Source organism: Leptosomus discolor, chromosome 10, assembly GCF_034619465.1.
Source record: "Leptosomus discolor isolate bLepDis1 chromosome 10, bLepDis1.hap2, whole genome shotgun sequence".
NCBI classification, from domain to species: domain Eukaryota; kingdom Metazoa; phylum Chordata; class Aves; order Leptosomiformes; family Leptosomidae; genus Leptosomus; species Leptosomus discolor.
In genome coordinates, this window is record NC_141400.1 from 21,392,333 (window position 1) to 21,416,991 (window position 24,659).

Consider the following 24,659-nt stretch of genomic DNA (forward strand, 5'->3'; position numbering starts at 1 on the left):
GTGAAGGGAAGCCTTCGCCTTCCACCGACCTGGCTGGATGAAAAGCAGTCCTTTAGAACACCTCTTTGATAACGGCTGTCAGCATCAAAGTAGCTAAAGGGGGTGTTAGTTCTGCTAACTAGAAGAAGAGAGGACCAGCTTCTCTTTGCCTCTGCTTTTAGGACGGTCTTCTAAAATAACCGGGCAAAGCTTCTGTAAGGTGCTCGGAGAGGAGGTTGCAGTGCAGCACTCGTGGTTTTACAACAGGAAACAAATACTGTTGTGAACATGATACTGGAAGCTGGACCAGAAGTTCTGATGTCTGTATATTTGTGAGGTTTGGAAGAACAATTGAAAGAGTTAAGCCGTAAAGGTGATCAGCTGAATGTTCTTAACTGGCCAGCAAGGGGTCAGCACAGAGTGAAGGGTCCCTCTGTAATCTGCTCAGGTGTGAGCTGTCGGGTCTGATGTGGATGGCCGAAGCAGCAGTGAAGATGAGTACGCTGGGGGTTGGGCTTTTGGTGAGCTCTTGGCCAAGAAGTTTTGTGAGTAGTGCAGTGCAGAAGGAAAGACAAAGCAAGAACATCAATCTTCTCCTTCTTAAACTCTTTTTTGAACATTTTTTTTTTTTTTTCAGAACTTTGCTGATAGCAAGTCTTAGATCTGGCCTCCTCCTGTGCTCACAGTAAGATGAGCCTTTTGGGTGGAACCCATAACACACAGGAAGGACACCTGGCAGTAACAGGCGAGCTTCCACTAACCAGTCTAATTTGTCGTTTTGCCTGATTACAGAACAACATCAGTCCACTTCTTGCAGCTAATTTCTGGCTTGACCTGCTTGTAATGGTTTATAAATGCTGTGAAAGAAAAGGAAACCTTTAAAATATTTTACAGTAACAAGAAACAAAAGAGAAGTCAAAATTACTTCATGGCAGTATAAGGTGAAGCCAAAAAGGCTTACGAAGTTTCAGTGTGTAGATGTTTGGAGCTTTCAGCACTAGATATAATGTCAGCCAGATTGCTTTCAGGTTACAGAGCTGAACAATACCATTGCCAAGTGATTGCGAAGTGAATCTCTGTATTATACTGTAGTAAGACGGAACAATGGAAGAGTTGATTAGTGATATCTCATAATCTCAGATCTTAAAAAGTAAGTCTGCTTTCTCTTAATTCATGCGTTAAAAGTTAGTTGTATGTTTGAGCTTGGTAGAGGAAACAGCTTGGGTATTTGCTAAGTCTTATCTGCGCTGCAGTATCTCTAATTTCGGTGATCCTGCAGATGGCATTATTTATACTGACCCAGTTTTAAGACATGCTGTAACTTCCTTCACAAAACGAATTTTCAGATTCATTTTCAAGTAAACAACATGACACACCCCCCGCCCCAAAATTTAGACAAACACTTCATTAAGTGCTGTTTGAGTCAATGTTTTTGTGTCTCAATCCATACTTTTTTTTATAAAACTAGTTTTGGATTCTTTCATTGAAATTATTATTAAAGAACATTACGATTCTGTCTTCTCACAAATCTGTTTTTAAAGAAATTGGCAGTATTTTTGTATGTTTTTCATACTAGATCTCTAATGAAGAAAAATAGAAATTGCTTTGGTTACAAACACAGGGGTTTAATTTCACTTTGTGCTGGAGGATTTCCAACCTCAGATAGTGGAATTGAAACCATTTAAGGGGACGTTTCTGAAGTATTTCAGTTTCTGAGTGTCCAGACTGGACTAACATAGAGACAACTTCTACAGTTTCCTTCTGCACCTTAAAATTAAAGTTCTTGGAAACACGTTCCCCTTAGCCATCTAATTTCCTACTGAGTTCCATGTCCAATTGAAGAGGATGAAACACCTTCCTCTTTGTGCCCTTTCTACGTCATCTCAATGCACTGGAGAGCAGAACAGCGCACGACGCTGCCTTTTTGAGGGCTGGTTCTGCTGCTTTTAGAGCATTTTTCAGCTTGTGACGTTCTTGATAATGAAAAATAAGTAAAATGTTTGCTGCCACTGACCTAGTGCAGCTTTGTCAGTGTCCCTTCGTTTGCAGCGTGATTGCTTTTATTTCTCCTCCCCCCTTCCTCCCCTCCAGCCCCTCCATAAGGACCCGTAACCTCTGCTGGCCCTCAGGGCTGAGCTCGGCTGTCGCTCTGCCGCGCCTGGCTGCGCCGGCTGCTGTAAATCTGCCCCCTGCCCTCGCCACGCTTTCCCAATGCAGACCATTCGTTCCACTCGCTGCTGCACCCTGCCGGGACTGTCTGAGCAGAGGCTGTCCGTGGACAGCAGTTCGTGATTCCCCGTGGTGCTGCCCTAAAGGAGAGCGGAGTTCTTCCCCCTTCGATGAACTTAAACCCCTGAGTCTTCACTGAAACGCCCTTTTTCTCTTTAACGACATCCCAAGAACTTGCTAAACAGCTGGTTTGATGTAGGCAGAAACTGTCGCTGCAGATTCAAATTAGTTTTATGTTTGATCTGGCATAAAGTGTCAGAGCAAAAACGACTCGCATTTTCTTGCTGGGAGGCTTTCTCTTTGCCAGCGGAAAATGACATTCCAAATTGCGGCAGGAGGTCTGTAGCAGCTAGACTCCCCGTGGTAGCCGACATGCCATGGCAGCTTTCCAACATGCTTGCTTATCCGTTTTGCAGGTGTAGCAATGATGCAAATAGTCAGCTGCCCGTATGTAAAGACAGTCGCTACCACCAAGACCGGTAATTTTCAAAACCATCTTAGTTCGTTTTGTCTGTAAGTTGGCATGGTAGTGAATGTTGTTGTTTATCTTTTATTTATTTATTTGCTTCCCCAATTGAATGACTATCTATACTTTCTTTTCAAAACCAGTATAAATGCAAATATCATATTTGGCCAGGAAATAACTTCCCCAACAACTGTTAGTGTTAGCTTATTTCGTGCAAAAAATCCAGTACGGTTTTCTGTAATCGTTGAGTTCTGTAGTAACTGTGAATCTCTTCATGCCCATACTTAGTTATTAGTTTCTTGTGTGTGGATTTTCGTTTTTCCTACTTCCACATGTATGGTGACATGATTGTGCTCGCATGTTGGTGTGCGTGTATGTGCGTCTTAGTATCAATTTTCGTTTTCCAAATTGTGCATTTAAGAAAAGTCACTGAGAATACTTTATGGCAATGGGTAATGGGTGCTTTTCCGTTAGTTAAAAACACAGACTTTTTCATGTAAACCTTAAAGGCTCAAAATTATGATCCTGTAGTTCTAGTCCTCTCCAATTCGGTTTTCTAGAATTTGTCAATCAAAACACATTCAGTATATCCATTTTGTTGGGATAAGTAGAGAAATAATAGGATAATGCAGCATTCTAGCTTTCTTGCCTTTGGATACGTACTTGCCATTTTGCTTTAGGGGGTGAATAAAATGCTCTTTCCCATTGGTCTGCAGTACTAAACAAAACCGTCACACGATCTGAAATTATTTCATTCTCACCAGTTTTTATCAGAGGCTCTGAATTAACATTAACTTTTTTTAAGTCAGGATTTGAGATTTGTCAGTTATGCTCCCTACCACATGGCTTAGATTCAAGCCACTGTTGTCTTTTTTTCAAGAGCAGTAGGAGTATCTCTTAAAATGACAGCATAATTGAACAGTGGAGTAGGTTTTTTAAGAAAAAGCCCTGTTTGCTATACAGATCTAATAAAGACATTGTTAATAAATAGAACACTTAATTTGAAGTATTAAAGCAAATGTCTAAAAACTAACAAGCTCTGTGCTGTGCAGATTCCCCATTAATTAAAACAAAAAGCCATCTAATTAGCCTGGTAATATGGGTGTTACTGATTGTAAAACGCAGGAAGAAAATTTAGTAACTGTGCATTGCTTTCCATTTTAATTTTGAAAACAATCTTTAATTATATGGGTTAATTATTTGTGAGTTAAGTGCTAGGTTTTGGTTCTTAGGTGCTTCCTTGTCACTTACTGTTTTCTTCCCTTTTTCCTTTTTCTTTTTTTTTCTTCCTTTTTTTTTTTTTTTTTCCTCCTCTATGCAGGTGTCTTGCCAGGCATGGCCCCTCCCATCGTACCGATGATCCATCCTCAGGTTGCTATTGCCGCCTCGCCTGCTACCTTGGCCGGAGCCACCGCAGTCTCGGAGTGGACAGAGTACAAAACAGCAGACGGAAAGACTTATTATTATAACAATAGGACTTTGGAGTCAACATGGGAAAAACCCCAAGAACTGAAAGAAAAAGGTACTTTTTCTTCTAATACAGCTGTATACCAGGCAAAATTGCTTAGACCATTAATAGTTGTGCTTGAAAATGTCATCCAGAATGTTTCTGGTCCTTTATCTCCCTTAAGAATATTTTAAATTCTGATTGTAAGTATCCATTTGAGTCGGTCTTGAGTCTGAAAGTTACAGTTTCTTTGTTTCCCACTGCACTGGAAGAGTATTTGATTCTAGAGCTGCTTCCAAATCCTGTGACACTTGGGTAAATGCGTGTTTCTACTCCAGTAGAAAGTAAGTACTTCACGTACTCACGTGTTTGAGAAGATCCCAATTGCAGAAAGACAGAAAGTGAGGGGAAAATTCAGTTATTCTGAAGACTGTAAACCAGGAGAGAATGAAGATCATTGAAATGCTCTGTTTCAGATCTTCAAAAACTACATATATAGACAGGTTTGGAATGTGAGGATTAAATGAATTACCTCCCCCTGTCCACATCCCTAAGTCATATCTGGTCACGTTCTGTGGCTGGTGTTTATTTGACTCCACGTTATATCCACGGGTGGTGGTGTACAAGAGGGAAATTGTGCTCGTATCGTAAATAAAGAAGAAGGAGCAAAAATCCTGTGGCTTTTATTCAGTTTGTAAAGCCTTTAGGAAGTTAGGAAAAATGTCCAGTTGGACCCAAATAGTTCTTCCTTTTATTTTTATTGTCTGCTGAAATTTTCAGTTACAGGAAGTCTTTCTTTAGACAGCTGAGAACACTTACACAGTGGCTAGTTTAATTGTCTTTGAAATGGGTACAGAGCAATCCTCGGGTGATTCTCTGTGAATTTTCTCTTTTTTTTTTTTTTTTTTTGTCAACAGCATTTCAAGTCTGACCGTGGCCTTCAGTGTTGCACTGCTGGTTGCAGCTGTTGACTGATGTTTTCACTGGTGTTTCAGCCGTTTCTGTGGTACACTTTGGTTAGCTTTGGCATTTAACAAGCTGCCTTGCAGGACCTTGTTTTCCAGTCCAAGTAGATCCTGGGACAGGAGATAATCCTGTCTTTATAAGCAGACCCTGTAAAGCCCAAGAGGGACTGAAAGTGGTGAAAATACATTAAAAATAAGTTTTGTTTTGCTGTTGTGCTTGGACAGTCATACTGATAAAAATAAATTTGTGGTGGTTCTACTATGGAAAATTCTGTCTTTATTTAGAAAAAATGGAAGAGAAGATTAAAGAGCCAATTAAAGAACCTACGGAGGAGCCTTTACCAATGGAGACAGAAGAAGAAGAACCAAAAGAAGAACCTATAAAAGAACTTATAAAGGAGGTAAAAGACCTTGCAACCAAATAGTCAGTATCGCCATTTTGAATCCTACATCCTACAGGTGTGGATGCATCTGTAGACCAGGCATATTGACAGGAGACATGGTTAGTAATTTGAGTTCTTAAATTCCTGGGGTGATTTTGACAGCCTTCCTTTTTGGACTCACAGCTTCCCCCCCACCCCCCCCTTTGTGTTTTATTTATTTCTTTACATAAGGAAAAAAGGACATTTAAACGAAAAATACAGAATATGTGAGTTAAGAAATTAGAAAGAACATGGGAAAAAAAGTTAGCCAATTACACAGACATGATGTTCTCTCACTGATTTTAAGATGTTCAGAGAAATGAAACTTGTCCTGAATGTTTGAAATCTTTAAATTATTAGCTTTTCTGCATTTCTTTATTTCGAACAGTTTTGAAACAGACCTTACAGGTTCTTCATGTGCTGTGACTGATCAGTTTAGTCTGTTAGGAGCATGTCCTAGAAAACATCTGTAGTGTTTACGTTGCAGACAATTAGCAAAGTTCACTCTTTTCTTGTAAGGCATTTTGTCATGCAGAGAAAGACAGTTCTTCAAGTTGCTAAAGTGTTTGAATAAAAATTAAAGCTTTTGTACTCATTTCTGTGAACTTCAGCATAGCCTAGTAGGCAAAAGCACAGAATTCAGTCACTGGTTTTGATTACCCCTCTACCCTGTTTACTTTTGAGGTAATTGCTTGTTTGCTTATTTCTGCTATAAAGGTTATTGCAGATTTTTGACTGTTTTGTACTTCATGTCTCATTTTGAAGTAAATTAATTTTAAGAATAAGTCAAAATATCTTTGTGAGAAGCTACACCCTTGCCCCTGTGTTCAGGCCTTGATTGGAGGATTCATGCAGAAGGCATTTAAATAAGGTGCTGAAGTCAGAGGTTGAGCAAACACTTGGAGGTTTTCTGAACTGAGATTTTTGAGTAGCAGTTACTGCTGAAGTTTCAATGCCTCTGTTTTAAGCACGGATGAAGTGTAACTGGGAGCTGTTTGTTAGCGTTGTTTCAAAATACATTTGCTTGTTTAAAACAAGTCAGTTACTTTATAATAAATCATTAGCTGGCTGTCATTGCCTGAGTCCTGTGACTTGTTTTCCCTTGAGGAGCCGAAAGAGGAAGAAATGACTGAAGAGGAAAAAGCAGCTCAGAAGGCCAAGCCGGTTGCAACCACTCCTATTCCAGGAACCCCGTGGTAGGTAGCGGTTTTCCCTGTGGCCCACCACTGCAGGACCGAGCTGTGTTCCCTGTAGCCCCCAGGAAGGTGGCTGGGCAGCTGGAGCAGTGACAGCCTGTGAAGATCCTGTTCCTGCGGGGCTTCTGTCCCCAGCAGCCACCGCTGCTCACGCCGCGCCAGTGCCGACGTTCGGTGGGGGTGTGCAGCCATTCTGCCATGGGCGGGCCGCCGTCTTGCGCGGCGCCTCACCGGTGTAGGTGCTGTGTCCCAGCCCCCTTCATCTGCCACGGGTGCCTCCTGACCTGGCATGAAACACTACCCAAAAACCAATCTGGGGCTTCTGTTGCCCTTATGCCCTGGGGACAAACAGGCATGGCGGCTGGCCAAAACAATCCCTTCTTTTTTTATTTTTTTAGTTGGCTTAGGTAATTATCAGGTGCTTGTGTGTATAACATCATGATGAGGTTACTCCTCCTGTAATTTGTGTAAATCATCTCTGTGTGTTTGGATGACCAAGGTAAAAATCTTACTGATGGGAAAGGGATATTGTTTGAATTTTTGCAATTTAGCAGTCAGTGCTTTTTTATTCACGTTTGATATTTAAAGCTGTCTCCCTCCAAATTATCTCTGCGGTTCTTTCGTTATAAAACTCTGGCAAGATCATTAGGTTGCTTTTTCTCATATTTTGCGGGGCATTGAAGAGATGAGGTATGTTTTATCCCAAAAAGCGATTCATCTGTCTAAAACATTTTTCTAGAGAAACCAGGTATACTGCAGCTCCTGATAGAGAGCATTTTTAAAATGGCATTTCAAATCTGCCAGCAGAGAAAAACAATAGCTCAGCCTCCCGTTTGGGCAGGAGGAATGTCTGGTAGTTGTGCAGTAAGTACACCCTGGGTCTGCCTGTGGCCATCATGCTTGCCTCAGCCTTTGGGTGCGGTAACGGGCATGCCGAATGAACAAGACAAAGAGAATCCAAGACTTGCTGTCTGACTGTTCCGTTTCCAGGTGTGTGGTGTGGACGGGCGATGAGCGGGTTTTCTTCTATAACCCTACCACTCGTCTTTCGATGTGGGACCGACCAGATGACCTAATTGGAAGAGCAGATGTGGACAAAATTATTCAAGAACCTCCTCACAAAAAAGGAATGGAAGAAGGAAAGAAACTTAGTAAGAGCAATCTTACTGCCTTCCTAAGAAGTCCAAGTATAATTTATCACTTGTTTTGTGTTGATTTCCAAAGCTAGTAGCATTTAAATAAGTGAGAGAAATGTTAAGGACATACTGAAAAATGTGTGTAGCTTTGGAATCTAGGGCGGCTTTTGGGAATGCAGATTTATAGAGTCCTTTGGAAAAAAACAGTCTGTCGAAGAAAGTAGATGCTAACAAGGTTAATTTTTTTTCTAAATGCCAACAGGCTAAAAAAACCTCACAGTTCTTACTGTCTAGAAAGAAGGACTGTGTGTGTTTTATAAGCAAGAGGAATTTGGGGACCAGAAAAGGTTAATCATAATGTACTGAGGGGCTCACAGAAGAGGAGTTAACTTAGAGAATATCAGCTGGAATACAGTTTTGGAGACAGCTGCCAAGAGTAGAGAACATTCGCGAGGCTGCTGAGATGAGACTTCTTTCTGGCATGAGTGCTAGTAAATGATCCTGGCATGACGTGCGGGCTTGGTGGTTGGAGGAGAGCAAAGCACAAGTAGGTAATCAGGAGATCCAGATGTGCTCCATCAGGCTGCTTAGCCTGAGAGGCTTTTCCCTGGAAAGAAGAGGTCCATGTTTGTCATTTTAAATCCAAAGCTGGCCATTAGTCCTGCCACCAAGTTCCAACAGTGTTATTCTGAAAGCAACTGAAAACCACTATTATCGTTATTATGAGTGTGTATTATTATGAACACATTATTGCTGCACACATTGTCCTCTGGTTTTGCACCAGGCTTCATCTGTAAATTACAAACTTTTCATAAATACAAAATCTAAAGTATTATTGAAATCTGTTACAGTTAGAGAAGAGCATGAATCTACAGAGGAAGCAAACGAAGATGAGCCTATTAAAATTAAAAAGCGCAAGTAAGTTTGCTTTTTCGGTATGAAGTGGTCTGTAGGGGCCTGAAGTTTTTCATCCGAGCAGTGTGTGTGCTGTTGTATTCCGCAGTGGAGCAGCACCGAATAGGGTTGGTGAACACAGTCCTCAGCCTTCTGCTATTTCACTTTAGCAGCCTCAGGTGTTTGGTCTTTCTCCGAGGTCGCTGAAGTTCGTGTACAGAGGAAATAACGTCTCCTTTGGAAACTCCGTTCCAAAACGGAAATAAACGATATAAGTTGGTGAATCCAAGGAATATTTATCTGAAATATTATTATTGGAAGTAGTTTGCTTCTGTTGCTTGTTTATTTCTCTGCACAAGATTTTGTTGCCAAGAAATCCAGCCATCTGGATTTTCATAGAGATCACTCTGTTTTTACTCTATTAGAAAGGTTTAAGAGTTTTGTTGAGGACTTTTGTTCTGTTTTGCCTACTGGAAGCAATATATAGCTCTTCACTCGGAGTTACCTGCCCTGTTTTAAAAGTAGTTTTACCATTTTAGTCGTTACTGGGTTCTCTTAGGGATGATCATAAAGTTGTGAGCAGTTAGGACTTTGAGTTTGTTTTGGATGAAGTGCCTTTGTGCTTGGTAAATGTAAATCAACAGCAGCACAGTTATGTTTTCCCAGAAATGTTTTGATGAGTGAATATATCACTTGTGTTACAGCGTTTTCTGGTGTAATGATTGTGAGGGACTCTCAGTTGCATCTAACTCTGTAGGCTTTTCACAGGGCCTCATGGTCTTGAACAGGAGATAAGAAAACCAGTGCCATTGATGTAAAATCTCTGGTGTAACTGGTGAGACCCCTGAACACACCCAGAACGTGCTGCCACCTTGGAGTTGTTGGTTGGCTCTGAAGTGCCACGAATACCTTGGTTCTCAAGCTCTGTGGTTACGAGAGCGTTCGTATCCCAGTCTCGGGGAAGGGCTTTCGTGATTTGTAGCCCTGTGCTTCTGGAGTCGTTCTGTCCTGGGCTAGTTCAGTCTCTAACCCACAGGGCTGACATCGCTTCCTTCTCCAGTTGTACTGTGTGTTTCATCTCTTTCAGGAAAGATGATAACAAAGATATTGACTCGGAGAAGGAGGCTGCTATGGAAGCCGAGATTAAAGCTGCTCGAGAGAGAGCTATCGTCCCGCTGGAGGCTCGGATGAAACAATTCAAGGACATGCTTCTGGAGCGAGGGGTCAGAGAAATCTGTGTCTGTCTGTGTGTTTGAGAAGGGCAGGGGGCGGTTCAGGCAGAGGTCTTAATTCACAGTGAATTCTGAACCTGCGGTGCTTGATCTGAGGAAAACAATCTCATCCTCTTGTCAGTGGAGGCACTGGGCATAAGACTCCGTGCTTCAAAGAATGTTACAATTACAGCAGAATTTTGATTTCAAAGTAACTGAAATTAAACAGTATCAAGACAGATTTTTTTTTAAAAAAAAAAAACTTCTTTTTTTCCAAGTTAACTAATAACCCAATTGAAAGCCGCTGTTGAAGATAAATAGGACGCCCAAGCTGGACACATCCTTCATGTTTTGGAAACGTTCTTACGTGAGAAAAGCAGCAAGTTCCACTGTCCTCTGTACATGCTCACCCTTAAATGGCAGACTTTGCTTTTAGTGAACTAAACCTGAAATCTACTTGATACCAATCAGGCTATTAGAATATAAATTTCTGTAGTAACTAAAAAATGGAAGTGGTTCCAGCAGCCTTTGCAACTTTGGTTTTGTTTCAATAACTGGATTTTTTGGGATAGGTTTATTAAAACTATTTAAGATGAGGTTGAACCGTTCTAAAGCAATCTCTTTTGTAGCAAAACTGCACTTGTAACGCTTAGAAAAGGTACAGAGCAGCCATGGGGTATGAGAACATGGAATCTCAGGGCTTTCTTCTGGTGTTCTTGTTTCTTTTTAAATGCCACACAGTAGGAGTGATTAAGTATGTGTTCTTATTTAGAAGTTTTCAGAGCCAGTTAGTGTTGAAACTTGCTGTGGCAGCCTCCATCATCTGAGAGGGATGAAAACTTCAGGAAGCATGTGTTTCCCTCTTTTTGTCAGATGTCCTGTAGTTTTCAAGCAAAACTGCACAGCTTCTGTGTATTTGAGGAAACTTAACCACTAGTTAAAATCTAACTCTCTTTAATTAAAGGTCTCTGCTTTTTCAACATGGGAGAAGGAGCTACACAAGATAGTTTTTGATCCTCGTTACTTACTTCTCAACCCAAAAGAAAGAAAACAGGTAAGAGAGAAGTCATATTCACTCCTCATCCAGACACACCTACTACAGGCTTTGTCTAAATCCTCAGTCTCCTATTTTCATTCCTGCTAACCTTGCAGACTAATCAGTGTTGCAGGGGATTTTTGTTATGATTAGGGTTTGTCTGGAAACAGAAGATGACAGCGAGAAAAGTGAGTTGATAGTTTTTATTTTTCCTGTGGTTGGAAGATCTAAAATTTTAACACAGCAAAAGTTGTGTGCATACAGAGAGCTCCCAAAACACGAAAGAAACAATGAGAATTGTCAGTATCTCTTCAAAATATTGGCGTAATGAATATCTATTTATCAAAAAAAACCCTAAAGTGCATTTTTATTGTTAAGCAAGTTTTCGCTCCAGAAGCTTTTCTTCAAGTGGATGTAGGGAAATGGAAAACTTCAAGAATACAGGAAGCGTCTGCTGTCCTAAACATATGACCCAGAACAGTGTTACCGTGACATGGATGTGTACGGAACTTCTCCACAGGTCTGATTTCGTGTTTAGCTACAGACACCCCATGTGCCACAGATCTGAGTAACTTGCATACAAAGAGTCCCTAACCTGTCTTCCTACTTCATCTGTGTTGGTTCTGTGGTGAGAGGAAAGGAAATAGGAGAAAAAGAAAGACATGGAATTTTTCTCCCTGTTGCCTAGAGCTTACGTGGCTTCAGGTTTGTATGTTTTATGTTGGTGACTGGTGTTTCTGTAGGTGTTTGATCAGTATGTGAAAACCCGAGCAGAAGAAGAGCGCAAGGAGAAGAAAAACAAAATAATGCAGGCCAAGGAGGATTTCAAGAAAATGATGGAAGAAGCAAAGATTAATCCAAGGTAGGAGCTTCTATCTTGTTTGTATGTGTAAGCTCTTTTAGAAGGAGGTATGTTGGGTGATATTGGGTAGATTAGCCTCTTTCAAAATGGGCAAAGAGGAGAAAAATCGTCAGATGCTGCTCAAATCTTCTTTCGCCTGCTTGTATTCACCTAACCCTTGAAATAGTGGAACTTGTGATTTATAATGATTTACATGTTTTAAGTCATTTTGAAGAAATCCCCAGCATGCTGTCCGAGTTGTGAGAAAGGCCTCATGATCCACCACGAGTTTTCTTCAGTAACTCCGTTTCTTCTTAATAATATTAGCCGTCTCTGGGAAGTGTTGGGGAGATTTCTTCAGTTCGGAGGGGGCTGAAGGGATGTTTTGATGCTTATGAAGTTTCTTAATAATAATGCAGAATGTTCTGGTTGCTTTGATAGAGAAATTACCACATACACCTCCCATTCAGACCTACGTGCAGTGACGACAGCGAGGTGATGCTAGCGAACATGCCAACATTCAGGGTTGTATTGCTGGAATCGTTCGTTTCGCAGCTGTCTCCCAGAGAGTTATGAGCTACGTGCTTGTGTCACCAGATGAGCTCTAAAGCGTTCTCTTTCAGCGTGTCTTGGCTTATCTGGCATTAATTCTTTTACAGTGAAATAACAACTCACTTGCTTGACTCCAGCTTTAATTTTTTTCAGTGGCCTGTTTTGGAAAGCTGGTGGAAGCCAGTGTTATGTTAACTTCTGAATTACTTCAGATCTGGTTAAGGACTCCTGTTTAAAACACCTCTCTGCCCCTCTAGGAAGGGCAGCAGTTTCAGTAGTAGTAAGCTGGGAAGAACAGAGGCATGGAAATGTTTTAAGAAAAAGTCCATTGCTAAGAAGTTTAATATATAATTCAGAGACTGACATGGACTGTTAGGTTAGCTTCGGTATCCCCAGCTTCCATGGTATCTCCAGTGTGTCATATCGGGACTGACTCTTATCTGATTGCGGGGTGGGGTGGGAGAGTTCCAGCTGAAGTACTGTCTTGTTTAATCTTATCCTTTGTCTTCTGGTTTCAGTGTTTGTCTAAAGATATTGCTGTACTTCTGTGAGTGCCAGACTGGGTTTTTATCATCTCTCTGTCCAACATGCTCAAGAGTTTGTGTTCCACTTCACTTAAACAGCTCTTGCTCTTCAATATAGCTGTACATTCACTTTCTAATCTTTTTGAATAAGCTACCAAATTCTCTTCTTGTTTCAATTTACCCTACAGCAACAGTAGGCTGGATTTTCCAAGTCTAATTATTTCCATGCTGTGATGAAAACATTCGTATGATTATAAGTGTCTCACGTACTCTTGGGGCCAGATTTGCATCAGAGCTTGGAAAAAGCACAGTAGTGGTTTTTTTCGAGGTAAGTGGCAGTACTATATCTACTGCACAGGTTGGAATCTGGCCCTGGAGGTGAGAGAACGGTCAGGGAAGTGCTATGGGGATAATGGGTTGAAAGCCCAGTATTGCGGCATCTGCCCATAGCGTTTAAAGTGTTTCCAACTCAGTGTGTTTTGAGGTCAGGCTGTACAATGCTCACTGTAGGAGGAGGAACGGATTCGGCCAGGGTTCTGTTGTGACTCATGCCAAAAGACCATTTTCTGGGTGAACTCTTAGCATGGTTTGGCTGCAAGTGAATGCACGTAGAGTTTTCAGTTTCACAGCGGTGAAATGCCTGGACAGACTGGTGGCTGAACTGCTAACCCACAAACCCGAGGATTTTTGTAGACAGCTGAGTTTTCGCTTCTTCTTGGTCGCATTGTAATCTGTCTTCCGACACCTGCGCTCTCCGCAGGTGGCTGTAGCCCAGCAGACCCAGCGAGCCCTGTCAGTCTCTGCCAGAACCTTCTGTGCGTGTGCCCGAACCCCGCTCCTTTCCGTAGAGTTCATTGATCCAGCGTCTCTGTAGGGAGGCCGTAGGGTGTTGCCTTTTTTTTTAATATTTTTAAGTTGTGCTCTGGCATGTATTCTAGCAGAAGAAACACTTCTCTGCTGAACCTGCTTCCCAGCAAAGACAGCTCTGCCAAATGAGTTCACTTGCCATTTTGTTGCAGAACTACTTTTAGTGAATTTGCAGCCAAGCATGCTAAAGACTCGAGATTCAAGGCAATTGAAAAGATGAAAGATCGAGAGGCCTTGTTTAATGAGTTTATCACAGCGGCAAGAAAGAAGGAAAAAGAAGATTCGAAGACCAGAGGTGAGAAGGTAAGGTGACCTTTCTAGTTCCAGTGGTGTGCGTGGTGTGAGTCTGAGTGAGACGGGACAAAGCCAGCACTTGGTTTCCAGCGAGACGCCGTCCTGCTCTTGCCGCAGAGGTTTGCGACGAAACGCCTCAGGGACGTCCCTGGGGTCTTTCCGAGCTGTTCCAGTTTGCAGCTGGACTGTCTTCTAGAGTGCGTTGAGTTCAACTTGCATTTCGTTGTGAAGCTGAGTTGACTTCAATGATCACACTCTTTTTTTCTGTTTACCTAAGCAAGTGACATTATACTCTTAACTGGAATAATGTCTAATTATTTTTTTGTATTTTTTTGTAAAGTTATATTATCCTGAAGCCTTAAAGGGGGAAGGATTCTTGTCCTGTTTGGCTTGAAACCTTAGGGCTGGCCGTTATCTTTCTGTTCTCTCCGTGGAGGCAGTGAGAGAAGTTAAACCCTCTGGAGGATGCTGCATTTAAATTTCAAACAGCTTCCACATCTTCCCTTTCCATCTAAAGCGAGCACTTCTGTGACTTTTTAATCTTTCAGTAAATATATCTTATGTATAAACTGCTGCTTATTAGAACTAAAGGTCAACCATTAAAGATTAATGAATTCCAAATGTCAGTTGACCGTCTCGTTGGCAGCAGGGAGCAGGCTTTCACCACGGGGGAAGCGGCTGCTCTGGAGGTGGCTTTGACAGTTGCCACTGACGTATGTGGCCGCTCCCTGCGCTGTCCCTGTGTGTGGTGCGAGTGGTTGAATCACCTCTAAAGCCTGATCGTTTCTGATGCTTTAAAGTCTGCAGTATTCGTGTTGTAGTATAAAGCTATTGCAAATTTCGCCTACTAAGAATGCTTACAGAAGAGAGAGATGCTGAATAGTAGGTTAGATTTGGGGACATTCTCATTATTCAGTAAGTTTTGCATATTTTTTTAAATCTAGGTAGTCTTGTCTAATTTGATTCTATACTCAATTCTTTCAAATGTTGACTTATTGCTGGTATTTTCAATAAATGATTGTGCTTTCAGAGGAGAACTGATGTAGTTCAAAACTAGACTTGCTGCAGTTCGATTAGAATATGGAATTGTAAAGCATTCTTGCAGCTTAATAGTGCAGTTGAGGACTTTTAAAAAAGTTTTTATTTTAAAAAAATATTTGCTTTGTGTTGCATGATTGCTCTAAAGTTGAGAAGTTAGAAGAGAGATTGTGTGTGTTTGCTTTTGAAATAATGTTTTTTTTTTTCTCCAAAAGCCTTTTGTAACCATTTTATGTATTCTGTTTTATAACAAGTGGATAGACTTTACAGTTATGTGCTGTGCGGCCTGTCAATCAGTTCAGTCTGACAGCTGTCAATCACTGACACGCAAATATTATGGGATTCCCTAGTGAGGAAAGAATTGGTATCTCTGTGTGGTGACTTTAGCCTCCCGCAGTTCCGGTACTTTACATTTTTTTAGTTTTTTTCCTTGTGAAGTGATGAGAGTTGTACCTGCAATGTGTTAACTGCCAAAAAAAAAAAAAAAAAAAAAAAAAAAAAAAAAAAAAGACTTCTAAATACACCTGAAATATTTTCAGTCTTATTTTCCTTTGATTTTGAAAGTGCTTAAAACATAAAAGAAAATTTAAGGCATTTAACTTGAAGCTTTCTCAGTCTGTTTCAAAAGTCCAAAATCTTTATTCATGGAGGAACAACTTTACAGAAATCTTTAACGTAAGGGTTCTGAATTGTGTGATGTTTTGATTCCTTGAGTCGTGGCTTGTTGGCAGGCGCTGGAGCAGCCAGCTTTCCAGGGGGCGGTTTCTGTTGACGAGGCTCGTTCCGGTGCATCCCCTGCCGGTGCTTCCCGGGGGCAGAGATGAGGGAGGACGTGTGGGTCTGGGGGCACAGGGGAAGGGACCGTGCAGCCGGTGAGCCCCGTGGCTCCACGTAGACCCACCGTTGGCACGTTCAGCGGCAGCAGACGTCCCACGGGGCTGACGGCTGTCGCCTGCCCTGCTCGGGACCCCCCGCAGCGGGCTGGGTGGTCAGGCTGGCTACCCTGTGGAGGTGGACTGGGCTCACAGCATCACAGGGCCGTGACCTTAAAAGGTTGTTCCTTGGTGAGATGTTTTTGTCTCAATTTTTGAGAAGTTTTTGCCTTTTTTCTTTAAATTGAAGCCAAAGGCGATGCTGGTGCCATGTGCCTCGCGGATGGCTGAAGCCAGGCCCTCGCTGGGGGGCCTGGGAGGTCTGGCAGCATCACTCGTTTTTCCCGGGAGGGACGGCCCAGGGGTGCCGGGTGTGCCGGTTCTGCCCCGTGGCACGGGTAGGCGGACGCGGGGCGTGCAGAGCGCTCTGTGGAGCTTTGAGGTACCCTTACCTTACAGACTTCTGTAGTAACGCCTGGGGATTGTTTGGTTCTTAACAAATATTTCTAATGCCATGGCTTAGAAAGCTTCATATTTTTGATACTGCATGCATGTTTTAAGATGTTTTGAAACAACATTCTTAATTTTACAATGAATAAACAGTTTGCTTAGCATTTTGTTCAGCTCCTTTAAGAAAAATTGGTAGTGCTGTAGATGTAGAGCAACTTCCCACTGACACTAACCAGTTGTTTTCTAATCTCTGCCTACTATCTTAATCTCTGTTGAGACAGTAAAGAAAAAAAGCCTGTAGAGCCTTTTATGTTTATTTGTTAATACAAAGAACTAAAGGTGTCGGCGGGCAAGGCTGCAGAATGTTGGTTCTGATCTTCATGTCGTTCTTGCATTCTGTAACCAAACACATTTCTAGAGAGTTGGGACGTGACAGTTCTCTGGCAAGCCAGAGTTTGTCCACCTGTCCGTCTGCTTGCTCCCTTACGAGCCGGTGGTTTGGAGCCGAACTGCTCCTGGTGATTTTCTGGTTTTGAAGGGATGAGGAGAGAAGTGGCAAAAAATGAATGGCCAGCCCTTCCCTGAGGTTGTTGGGGGTTTTACTTAGTGTGCCGTAAAGATGGGTTTCGTTTTGAGGACCAGCAGGGTTTGGGGTGCTGTGAAGGCAGCACGCTTCGCCTTGCGTCTGGAGTCCCTGGAGTCGTGCCCTGGCACTTGGCGAGTGAGGCCAACCAGCCCCTCGCGCCTCCGCCTTGGAGAGAAGGAGGCTTAAACGCCAAACCACACTTCTGAGGAGATGAAAAGGGGAAAATGCCTGGGACCTCAAGTGCAGCGGGAGCAGGGAGATCATCTACCCCAGAAAAAAAGAGGTGTAATAAAGGCACAGTAATTGCTCTTGCAGCTGCTGGTTCTGGGAGTTTGGATGAAAACGTGTTGCTAGTTGTCTCGAGACAAAAGAACTAACACGACTGACCCTCTGCCAGCCCTTTGCCGTGGCTGTTGTGGACAGAGTGCTGACGTGCCATTTCCAATTGAAAGCGTAGACTAAAACATTTCCTTAAACTTTTTATACATAAATGTCCATATTCATCTTAAACATAATTTACTGACTTGCCACGTGTGGGTAAGTCTTGGTTGGTTAGATCCATCTTAAGACATTGCTCCTTATCAGCAGATCCAATATTTACCTCTGTTCATTGTGCACTTGGAGGATGAATCCGTAAATACTTGCTTTATCTAGAGCCCTGTTTCAAACTGCATAGCTTCTGTAGTACTAATGTGCAGAATGCTATAATGTAGAATCTGTAACTTGTTACTTTGAGATATATCTATATATATATAAAAAAGATGAAAAAAGAAGCTTAAATTGGAGTCAAATAATAAAAACTATTGGTGAACCATTCTCTAAAGAATATAGTCCATCTTGGATGTGGCAGATCTTCTTAATGTATCTGCTTTAGCAAAATTGTCCCAAGGGGAAGCGGATTTTAGATGCGGTTATGTCTAAATTCAGAGTTTTAGTGATTTCTCTAAATTGTAATGGTATCTAATGTTAATATGCTTCCCTCTGTTGGAGGTAAGTTGACTCCTTTTTGCGTTAAGAGTGAACTGTTGGGTATCAAAGCACCTTCCTCAAGTATCGTCTTTCTGTTTCTGTCTGTAAAACAGATCAAAATGGACTTCTTTGAACTGCTGGCTAATCACCACCTGGACAGTCAGTCTCGCTGGAGCAAAGTGAAGGACAAAGTAGAGACTGACCCCCGTTACAAAGCAGTGGATAGCTCTTCACAGAGGGAAGACCTTTTCAAACAGTACATAGAAAAAATAGCCAAGGTACGTGTGTGGTGGCCGGGAGCGCAGTGCCGGCCGCTCTGCAGGGCGCGTCGCTGCTAACGTGTCAACAGCTGCCTCGAGGACAGACTGACGTGCGCTCTAGTTGGGTAGTAGAGAGACCACTGTGCCGTAGTTATTCGTGGAAGTACCCCAGAAGGGCAGCTGGAAACTCGGAAGTGCTGTCCCTGGTGGTGCTGCCGCCACCGATGTTCGTGGTGTGCATACGTGCGTGGGCCCACACGCGCGAGGTGTCCGGGAGAATTTGTCCGGCAGAGCAAGACAGGCAGAGGCTCCTGTAAAGCCACTGGTTGTGAAAATGGCTGTAAAACTTCAGCATGTACAGACAGACACCTCATTGAATGCTTCCCGCCAGGATGGGCAGAGTTTCTTTGCTGTGATTTTTTTTGTGTGTCTGCTTAGCTTCCTTCAGGAACATAGATGGTTCATACATCGTTCTTTCAACGGCTCTTCTCTCTCAGTGCAGTGTTCCTGCCTTTCCCTTCTAGGCAATTACTGGCTGAGAAGGTAGAACTGGGCTAACAAGCAGTGACACCACCCTCCCCCTGCCCCCCATTATGCCGAGTTTGTCTGTACACGAACAACATGCTCCCCAGAGCAGTTGTGTGGGATCAGCATTGTGCAAACTTCTCTTGCCCCGTGTAAACCCGCCAGTGCTTCAGCACAGCCATTGAAGCAAAATGTTGTAATCTGTAGAGGTCAAACCCCTTTGAAGTATTTTGTTCCTGGATGCCTTTAGTTTGATAATGCTTTCATTCACTTAACCTGTCTAATGAAAATACGAAGGGTGTTGTATTGTTTTTATTGAGAAAAGTTTGTTCTTGCATTTCAGAATTTAGATTCTGAAAAAGAAAAGGAGCTGGAAAGACAGGCTCGTATTGAGGCAAGCTTGCGTGAGCGGGAAAGGGAAGTCCAGAAGGCTCGTTCCGAGCAAACCAAGGAAATCGACCGAGAGCGTGAGCAGCACAAGCGGGAGGAGGCGATACAGAACTTCAAAGCGCTTCTGTCCGACATGGTGAGCTATGGACGGGTGCTCGGCTTGTCAGCGCCTTCTGTTTCCCTTTGTTGCTCTATGCAGAAGCTTTTTTGGCATCTGTAGGTAAGTTGCTGTAGAACGGAGTGACCTTCAGTAGGATCTGGTTGTCTTCTCCCCGCTGCTGGGAGTTGTGCCTTGGCGGGCAGAGAGTGCTTTGCCATTAGGGTTCGTGTCCTGGCACCTTGCCCCGGGAGCTGGTGGAGGGCATTGCTCCTGCGGTGTCTCTGGGTGGTGGCAGGTCTTCAGTCGCGCTCCTGGAAACTCCTGCTGGAAAATCAGATGTTGTTGAGCGTTAGGAACAGTCCCCTTATTTTTGCATTGTCTGTCTTCTTCGTGCTCCGCACACAGCGTCTCTGGCTCGCCCTTTCTCTGCTGTGCCCTGTGTTTGCTTTGTTCTTGTCACCCGGTTCCCCCGGGGCGTGCGTCCCGTTGAGAGGCCGGGGTCAGCAAAATGAGTTTTCACCGGTACCTGTACCGTGTCCTTGCTCCCTGGTGTACGATAGGAGGTCCAGACATGTTACTAGTGCTCGGCTCCACACTTCAGCACCAAAGTCTTTATGAAGGGGCAGGTGGTAAAGGCTCCTCACTCTGCTCTGGGGTACAGCTGGTGCCACAGAGCAGCAGCTGCTTGAGGGCGCTCTCTGGGCTGGAGGGAGGGCACAGCGAGCCCCCAGAGTCTCTTTGGAGGTAATTCTCTGAGAATTTCCAGACCACGTGCAGTTAATGCGGCACGTTGTGCCCAGGGAAGCAGGGTGCTGGGCTTTCTTTGGCAAGGGTGCTCAGCCAGGGGTAGGGTATTTCCATCTGCATTTGAACTGAGCAAAGTAATTCCCTCTGCTGTGCCTTTGGCCTCTGTGGGGAAGGTAGTGCGGTCCCCTACCCAAAGGCTGTGTGGATTTGGTTGAGGTTTTTTATCTTTAATTTGAACCTTAAAGCAAGAGAAATAAAAAACCCTAGGAACTACATAAGAAATATCAGTGAACTGTAGAAAAAATGGTTTAAAAAAATAATCTTGTGGTGCAGGTGCGTTCCTCAGATGTGTCGTGGTCCGATACCAGAAGGACTCTGCGCAAAGATCATCGATGGGAATCTGGCTCCTTGCTAGAAAGAGAAGAGAAAGAGAAGCTCTTTAATGAACACATTGAAGCACTTACCAAAAAGAAGAGGGAACACTTTAGGCAACTTCTGGACGAAACTTCAGCAGTAAGAGCTGTGTCTACTCAAACTTCACACCTTTGCCAGCCCATTGCGATTTGTCCGCTGGTTTTCTGTCGCCGTCTGGTTTGTTTGGGTTTATTTCCAGGGCCCCTTTGCTTCACCACTGTCTTTTCTTCTTCATAGCAGCCCTTGTGCATGTCGGTTCCTTACCTCTGTGTGTGCCTGTTACTTTGGTTTAACACGCAGTCCATTTCCATCTCAACTCTTGGTCCCCGGCGGGGTGTTGCACCCCGCTGTCGCCTCAGCCTACGCTTGGTGCTCGCTGTGTGGCCCCGGCTCTCGCAGGTCCCCAGCCTGACTGTGCAGTGACTGTCAGTGTGGAGTCTTGCCGCCTTCACCCGCTTTGATGTTCTCCTGCTTTATCTTGTGCTACTGAATCTGAACTGGAAACCTGTGCCCCCTTCTGTGTATTGGGGGGTTTAGCGTCTCTTGCTCTTTTTTTAGGGTGGTGCCAACGTCAGTCAGCTTTCTAAATTTTTACCTCATTTTTAATGTTTTAGTTAAAAGTGCTTCAGCACATTGGGCAGATTTTTAGTGTGACAGAATAAAATGACAGACATGTAACTCTGAAGCAAGTTTTCTGTAGGTAATTTTTAATGACACGTTCAGGTACATAAATACGTACTAGAAAAAGATGGTGGGGTGTAAATGAGGTTCGTGAGGACTTCCATCTGAACATGCCATTTCAAAATACCCAAAAAAGTCAGTATATAAATCATCTCTTTAAAAATACTAACGTAGTGATACAGGTAGTCAAAACCCAACGCTTAAAAATACAGCAACAACTTTGCCAGTGGATTTGGGAGATGTTTGAAAGCTTCAGATGTAGTAGTACCGACATTCTGTGTGCTTAGAGTCAGATTTTCTTTTAATTTAACTGTTTTTGCTTTTTTTGAAAGATAACTTTAACATCAACATGGAAAGAAGTGAAAAAAATCATTAAAGAAGATCCAAGGTGCATTAAATTTTCTTCAAGTGACAGGGTAAGAGGTTTGCGCCACTGTTGCCGACTTTCAGGGTAGTGCAGGACACCGAGGAAGTAAGTTGGTGGCGGCTGCCGTGGTTTCTGCTCTTGTTTAAATAAGATGTTTTTAATTAAAAATGTAAAAGATAAGTGAAAGTATAATTACTGTGTAGTGCTTGCTGATGCTCAGTGCGTTAAGCTGCGCTCCCTGGTTTAAGCTTACCTGTTTTCTTTCAGAAAAAACAAAGGGAGTTCGAGGAGTACATTAGAGACAAGTACATCACTGCCAAAGCTGACTTCCGAACGCTGTTGAAAGAGACCAAATTTATAACGTACAGGTGTGTGGCACAGCGTCCACAGAGGACTCTTCTCTAGTAGCTTTTCCCTGTGAACGGCACCAAACCAGTCTGTGTTTTCTCCCACTTTTGCAAACTTTGGTAACCTGTCAGAAACCCCTCTGCAGCAGCCAGAGCCCTCCGCTCGCTTTGTTTTGCCGTGGCTGCTGCTGGCAGAGCAGTGACAGTCCAGCTGAGACAGGTGTGAGGTTCTCCTGGGCTGGGGAGCTGCTCTGCGGGTGGTGCCCTGAGCTGTCAGGCATTCATGCGTTCTGTGGTGAGGGCTGTCTCATGTCTGCGCTGGTCCCTGGTTTAGGCTCAGGAGGGATCCACCCTGGAACAGGGACTCTGCTTGGGGACTTTGGAGCAGGCAGCAAGGAAATACTGGCTTCGCTGAAGCTTTGTATGAAGCCCCATAAATAATTGGCCTGGTTTCTGTGGAGGGTGTCACGGAAAGGGGGTGCCGTACAGGTGGGGTGAGTGACAGAGCGGTTGGCGTCCGCTCAGTTTCAGGGGTGCTGAGGCCGATACGGAGTCTTGGGTCTGGACTAAAACGGGTTTCCTGTCAGAAACACGAGTTTGCTTGAAAAGGAGAAAATGAAATTAAATTCCCTGGCCCCTGACAAACCGCTTGGTTCCTTGGGGTCAGCGCCGTTGCGCGTTGGAGCGGTGGGTCGGGTGGCGCTGCCGGCAGCGAGCCCCACGGCCGTGCTCTTGGTCCGGCTGCACCATAGCCAAGGCTCCACATCCAAATTCCAGTTGTTTGCCTCATTTAGATGCTGAATTTAAAACTTGGATTTTTTTTTTTCTTTGCCCCTCTAGGTTTTAGCATTTGTGTAGTTCCTGCAGTGCTGTACAAGCCATTGCAGCCAGACGTGGGTCTTTCATGGTGCTTAGTGCTCACAGACGTAGGCCCCAAGCCCGTCCTTCCTGTGCGCAGGGCGTGGTTGACGTGCCCAGTCCTGACCCCAGGCAGCGCCTTCCCAGCCAGGAGGGTACCCAGGGGGCTGCACCCTCTCCCTGCATCGCCTCCCCGCGTGCTTCCTCCCGGCGGGGGCAGCTCCTCTGGGCCCGGGGCGGGTTCCCAGGCGCGCTGGGTGCCCTGCACCACGCTCGGTGGTAATTCTTCCGCCTGCTTTCAGATCCAAAAAGCTGATCCAGGAGTCGGATCAGCATCTGAAGGACGTAGAGAAGATTCTGCAGAACGACAAGCGGTACCTGGTGCTCGACTGCGTGCCGGAGGAGAGGCGCAAACTCATCGTGTCTTATGTAGACGACCTGGACCGTCGGGGGCCGCCTCCACCGCCCACAGCCTCAGAGCCCACGAGGCGAACCACAAAATAGTTTCGGAATACTCTCGAGCCGAGGGTATCTGTTAAATCAAAAAGCTTGCATGAGCCATCTGTCAGGTTTATACATAACCATTACCGTGAATATATTGCAAAACCATCTGAGGAGCAGAGGAAGAAGCAGCATTTGTGAACATAAAACGGTCTCGGGGAGGGGGGAACCACCACCACCCACCCCCGTGAAAGGTGTCCACGCCTTTCCTTGGGGCACAACTGGCAAACCTGAACGTGTGGGCCGTGGGCGGTAACTTCAGCCCTTGGAGCAGGGCCGGGTCCGTACGTGAGGCGGGGGTGTCCGTGCTGGGGGCCTTCTCCTCAGCAGCGTCACACGTGGGAGTCCTGAGGGCGATCCCGCTCGTGGTTTGAACTTGTGCTGCGTGTGCCGCCGGCTGCCCAGCGCTGCCCCACGGTCCCTGGCTCAGGAGGTGAAACGCTCCCCGGTAGCTCAGATCACCGAAGGCCGCCTCTGGAGACGTGAGTCCCAGTCCTCTGCTTGCTTTCACCCCTGGAACTAAATCCTTTAAAGCCAGAGTCGGGACTGAGAGGGGAGAATTAGGACTACGAGACCAAATTAAACTTGTTCACAGGTCTGCTTTGTCCCTTGCCCCAGCCATGAATTAGGAGTAAAATCAGGTTGCTCTGCCCAAGTGAAGATTTGTCTAATAATTTTTATCCAAAGTTGGAAACACTTGGTAAACAACAGTGGTTGTCGGAGCGGAACAGGACGGTTGTACAAACACGTTTTTATTTACGATAAAGTGATCTTTACATACTTCTGGATTAGACTGTGGATTTCCCCTCTGGGCAATTCTTGTAAACTATACTCCTGTTTTGAATGTTAAACTTGTGTTTCTAAAGTTTAATTTTGAAATGTTGGGATTGTTCAGTTTATGTATTTGAACTACAATAAACCAACCCTTTTTATATATGGATTGTACAGGCCTAATACCAGTTTTTGTTGGATTTTGTTGGACTTGTGAATTTATGAGTAAAGCAAACACCTGAAGTCACCCCCCCTACGCTCTTGGCTGTGTTTGGCGAAGCGGTGCCCCTGTCACCATGCAGCATCGGGTTAAACTTCAGCAGCAGCACGTGGGTCCCCGAACGTGCGATGGGGCGCCAAGCAAAACCCCCGTCCGGCTTAGTCCTGTGATCTTCCACTTAATAGAGGGTCGGGCGGGCAGTGCTGAAGTGTTGCCTTCTGTTTCTCCTGTGTTTGGCGCGGATCTCTTCCTCTTGAGCTGAGGGCGGGGAAGGATGGATTCTTCCATGAGAAGCTGATTTTTTTCAGCAGTTACTGTCGTGGTGGCAGCCGTGGGGACGCGCAGTCTGAGCACGGGGCCGGGAGGTTGCTCACACAGACTTTGGAACCTTGGGAGGGGTTTGCCCTGCTGGGGCTGGAACACGGCGTGTGATCAGCGCAGCCCCCCTGCCGGCCGGGCCAGCAGCCCCCCTGTCTCCTTGCCTGCCCGCTCTGGCAGCGTGGT

The 24,659-nt window shown here is 44.4% G+C and overlaps 1 protein-coding gene across 1 annotated transcript in view; it reads left to right on the forward strand.

The window, feature by feature from the left end:
• The window catches only part of TCERG1 (transcription elongation regulator 1), a 33,900-nt gene extending 9,858 nt beyond the window's left edge, over positions 1-24,042 (forward strand). The window contains exons 6-21 of the mRNA XM_086471160.1: positions 2,625-2,687; positions 3,996-4,196; positions 5,372-5,487; positions 6,616-6,704; positions 7,695-7,855; positions 8,692-8,758; positions 9,822-9,957; positions 10,910-10,999; positions 11,725-11,843; positions 13,918-14,068; positions 18,088-18,252; positions 19,103-19,285; positions 20,330-20,509; positions 21,424-21,507; positions 21,726-21,826; positions 22,966-24,042. Of these exons, the coding sequence (XP_086327286.1) occupies positions 2,625-2,687; positions 3,996-4,196; positions 5,372-5,487; positions 6,616-6,704; positions 7,695-7,855; positions 8,692-8,758; positions 9,822-9,957; positions 10,910-10,999; positions 11,725-11,843; positions 13,918-14,068; positions 18,088-18,252; positions 19,103-19,285; positions 20,330-20,509; positions 21,424-21,507; positions 21,726-21,826; positions 22,966-23,167 (2,108 nt within the window). The 3' untranslated portion in view covers positions 23,168-24,042. The remainder of the gene's footprint in view (positions 1-2,624; positions 2,688-3,995; positions 4,197-5,371; positions 5,488-6,615; positions 6,705-7,694; positions 7,856-8,691; positions 8,759-9,821; positions 9,958-10,909; positions 11,000-11,724; positions 11,844-13,917; positions 14,069-18,087; positions 18,253-19,102; positions 19,286-20,329; positions 20,510-21,423; positions 21,508-21,725; positions 21,827-22,965) is intronic.
• Positions 24,043-24,659: the final 617 nt, after the last annotated feature.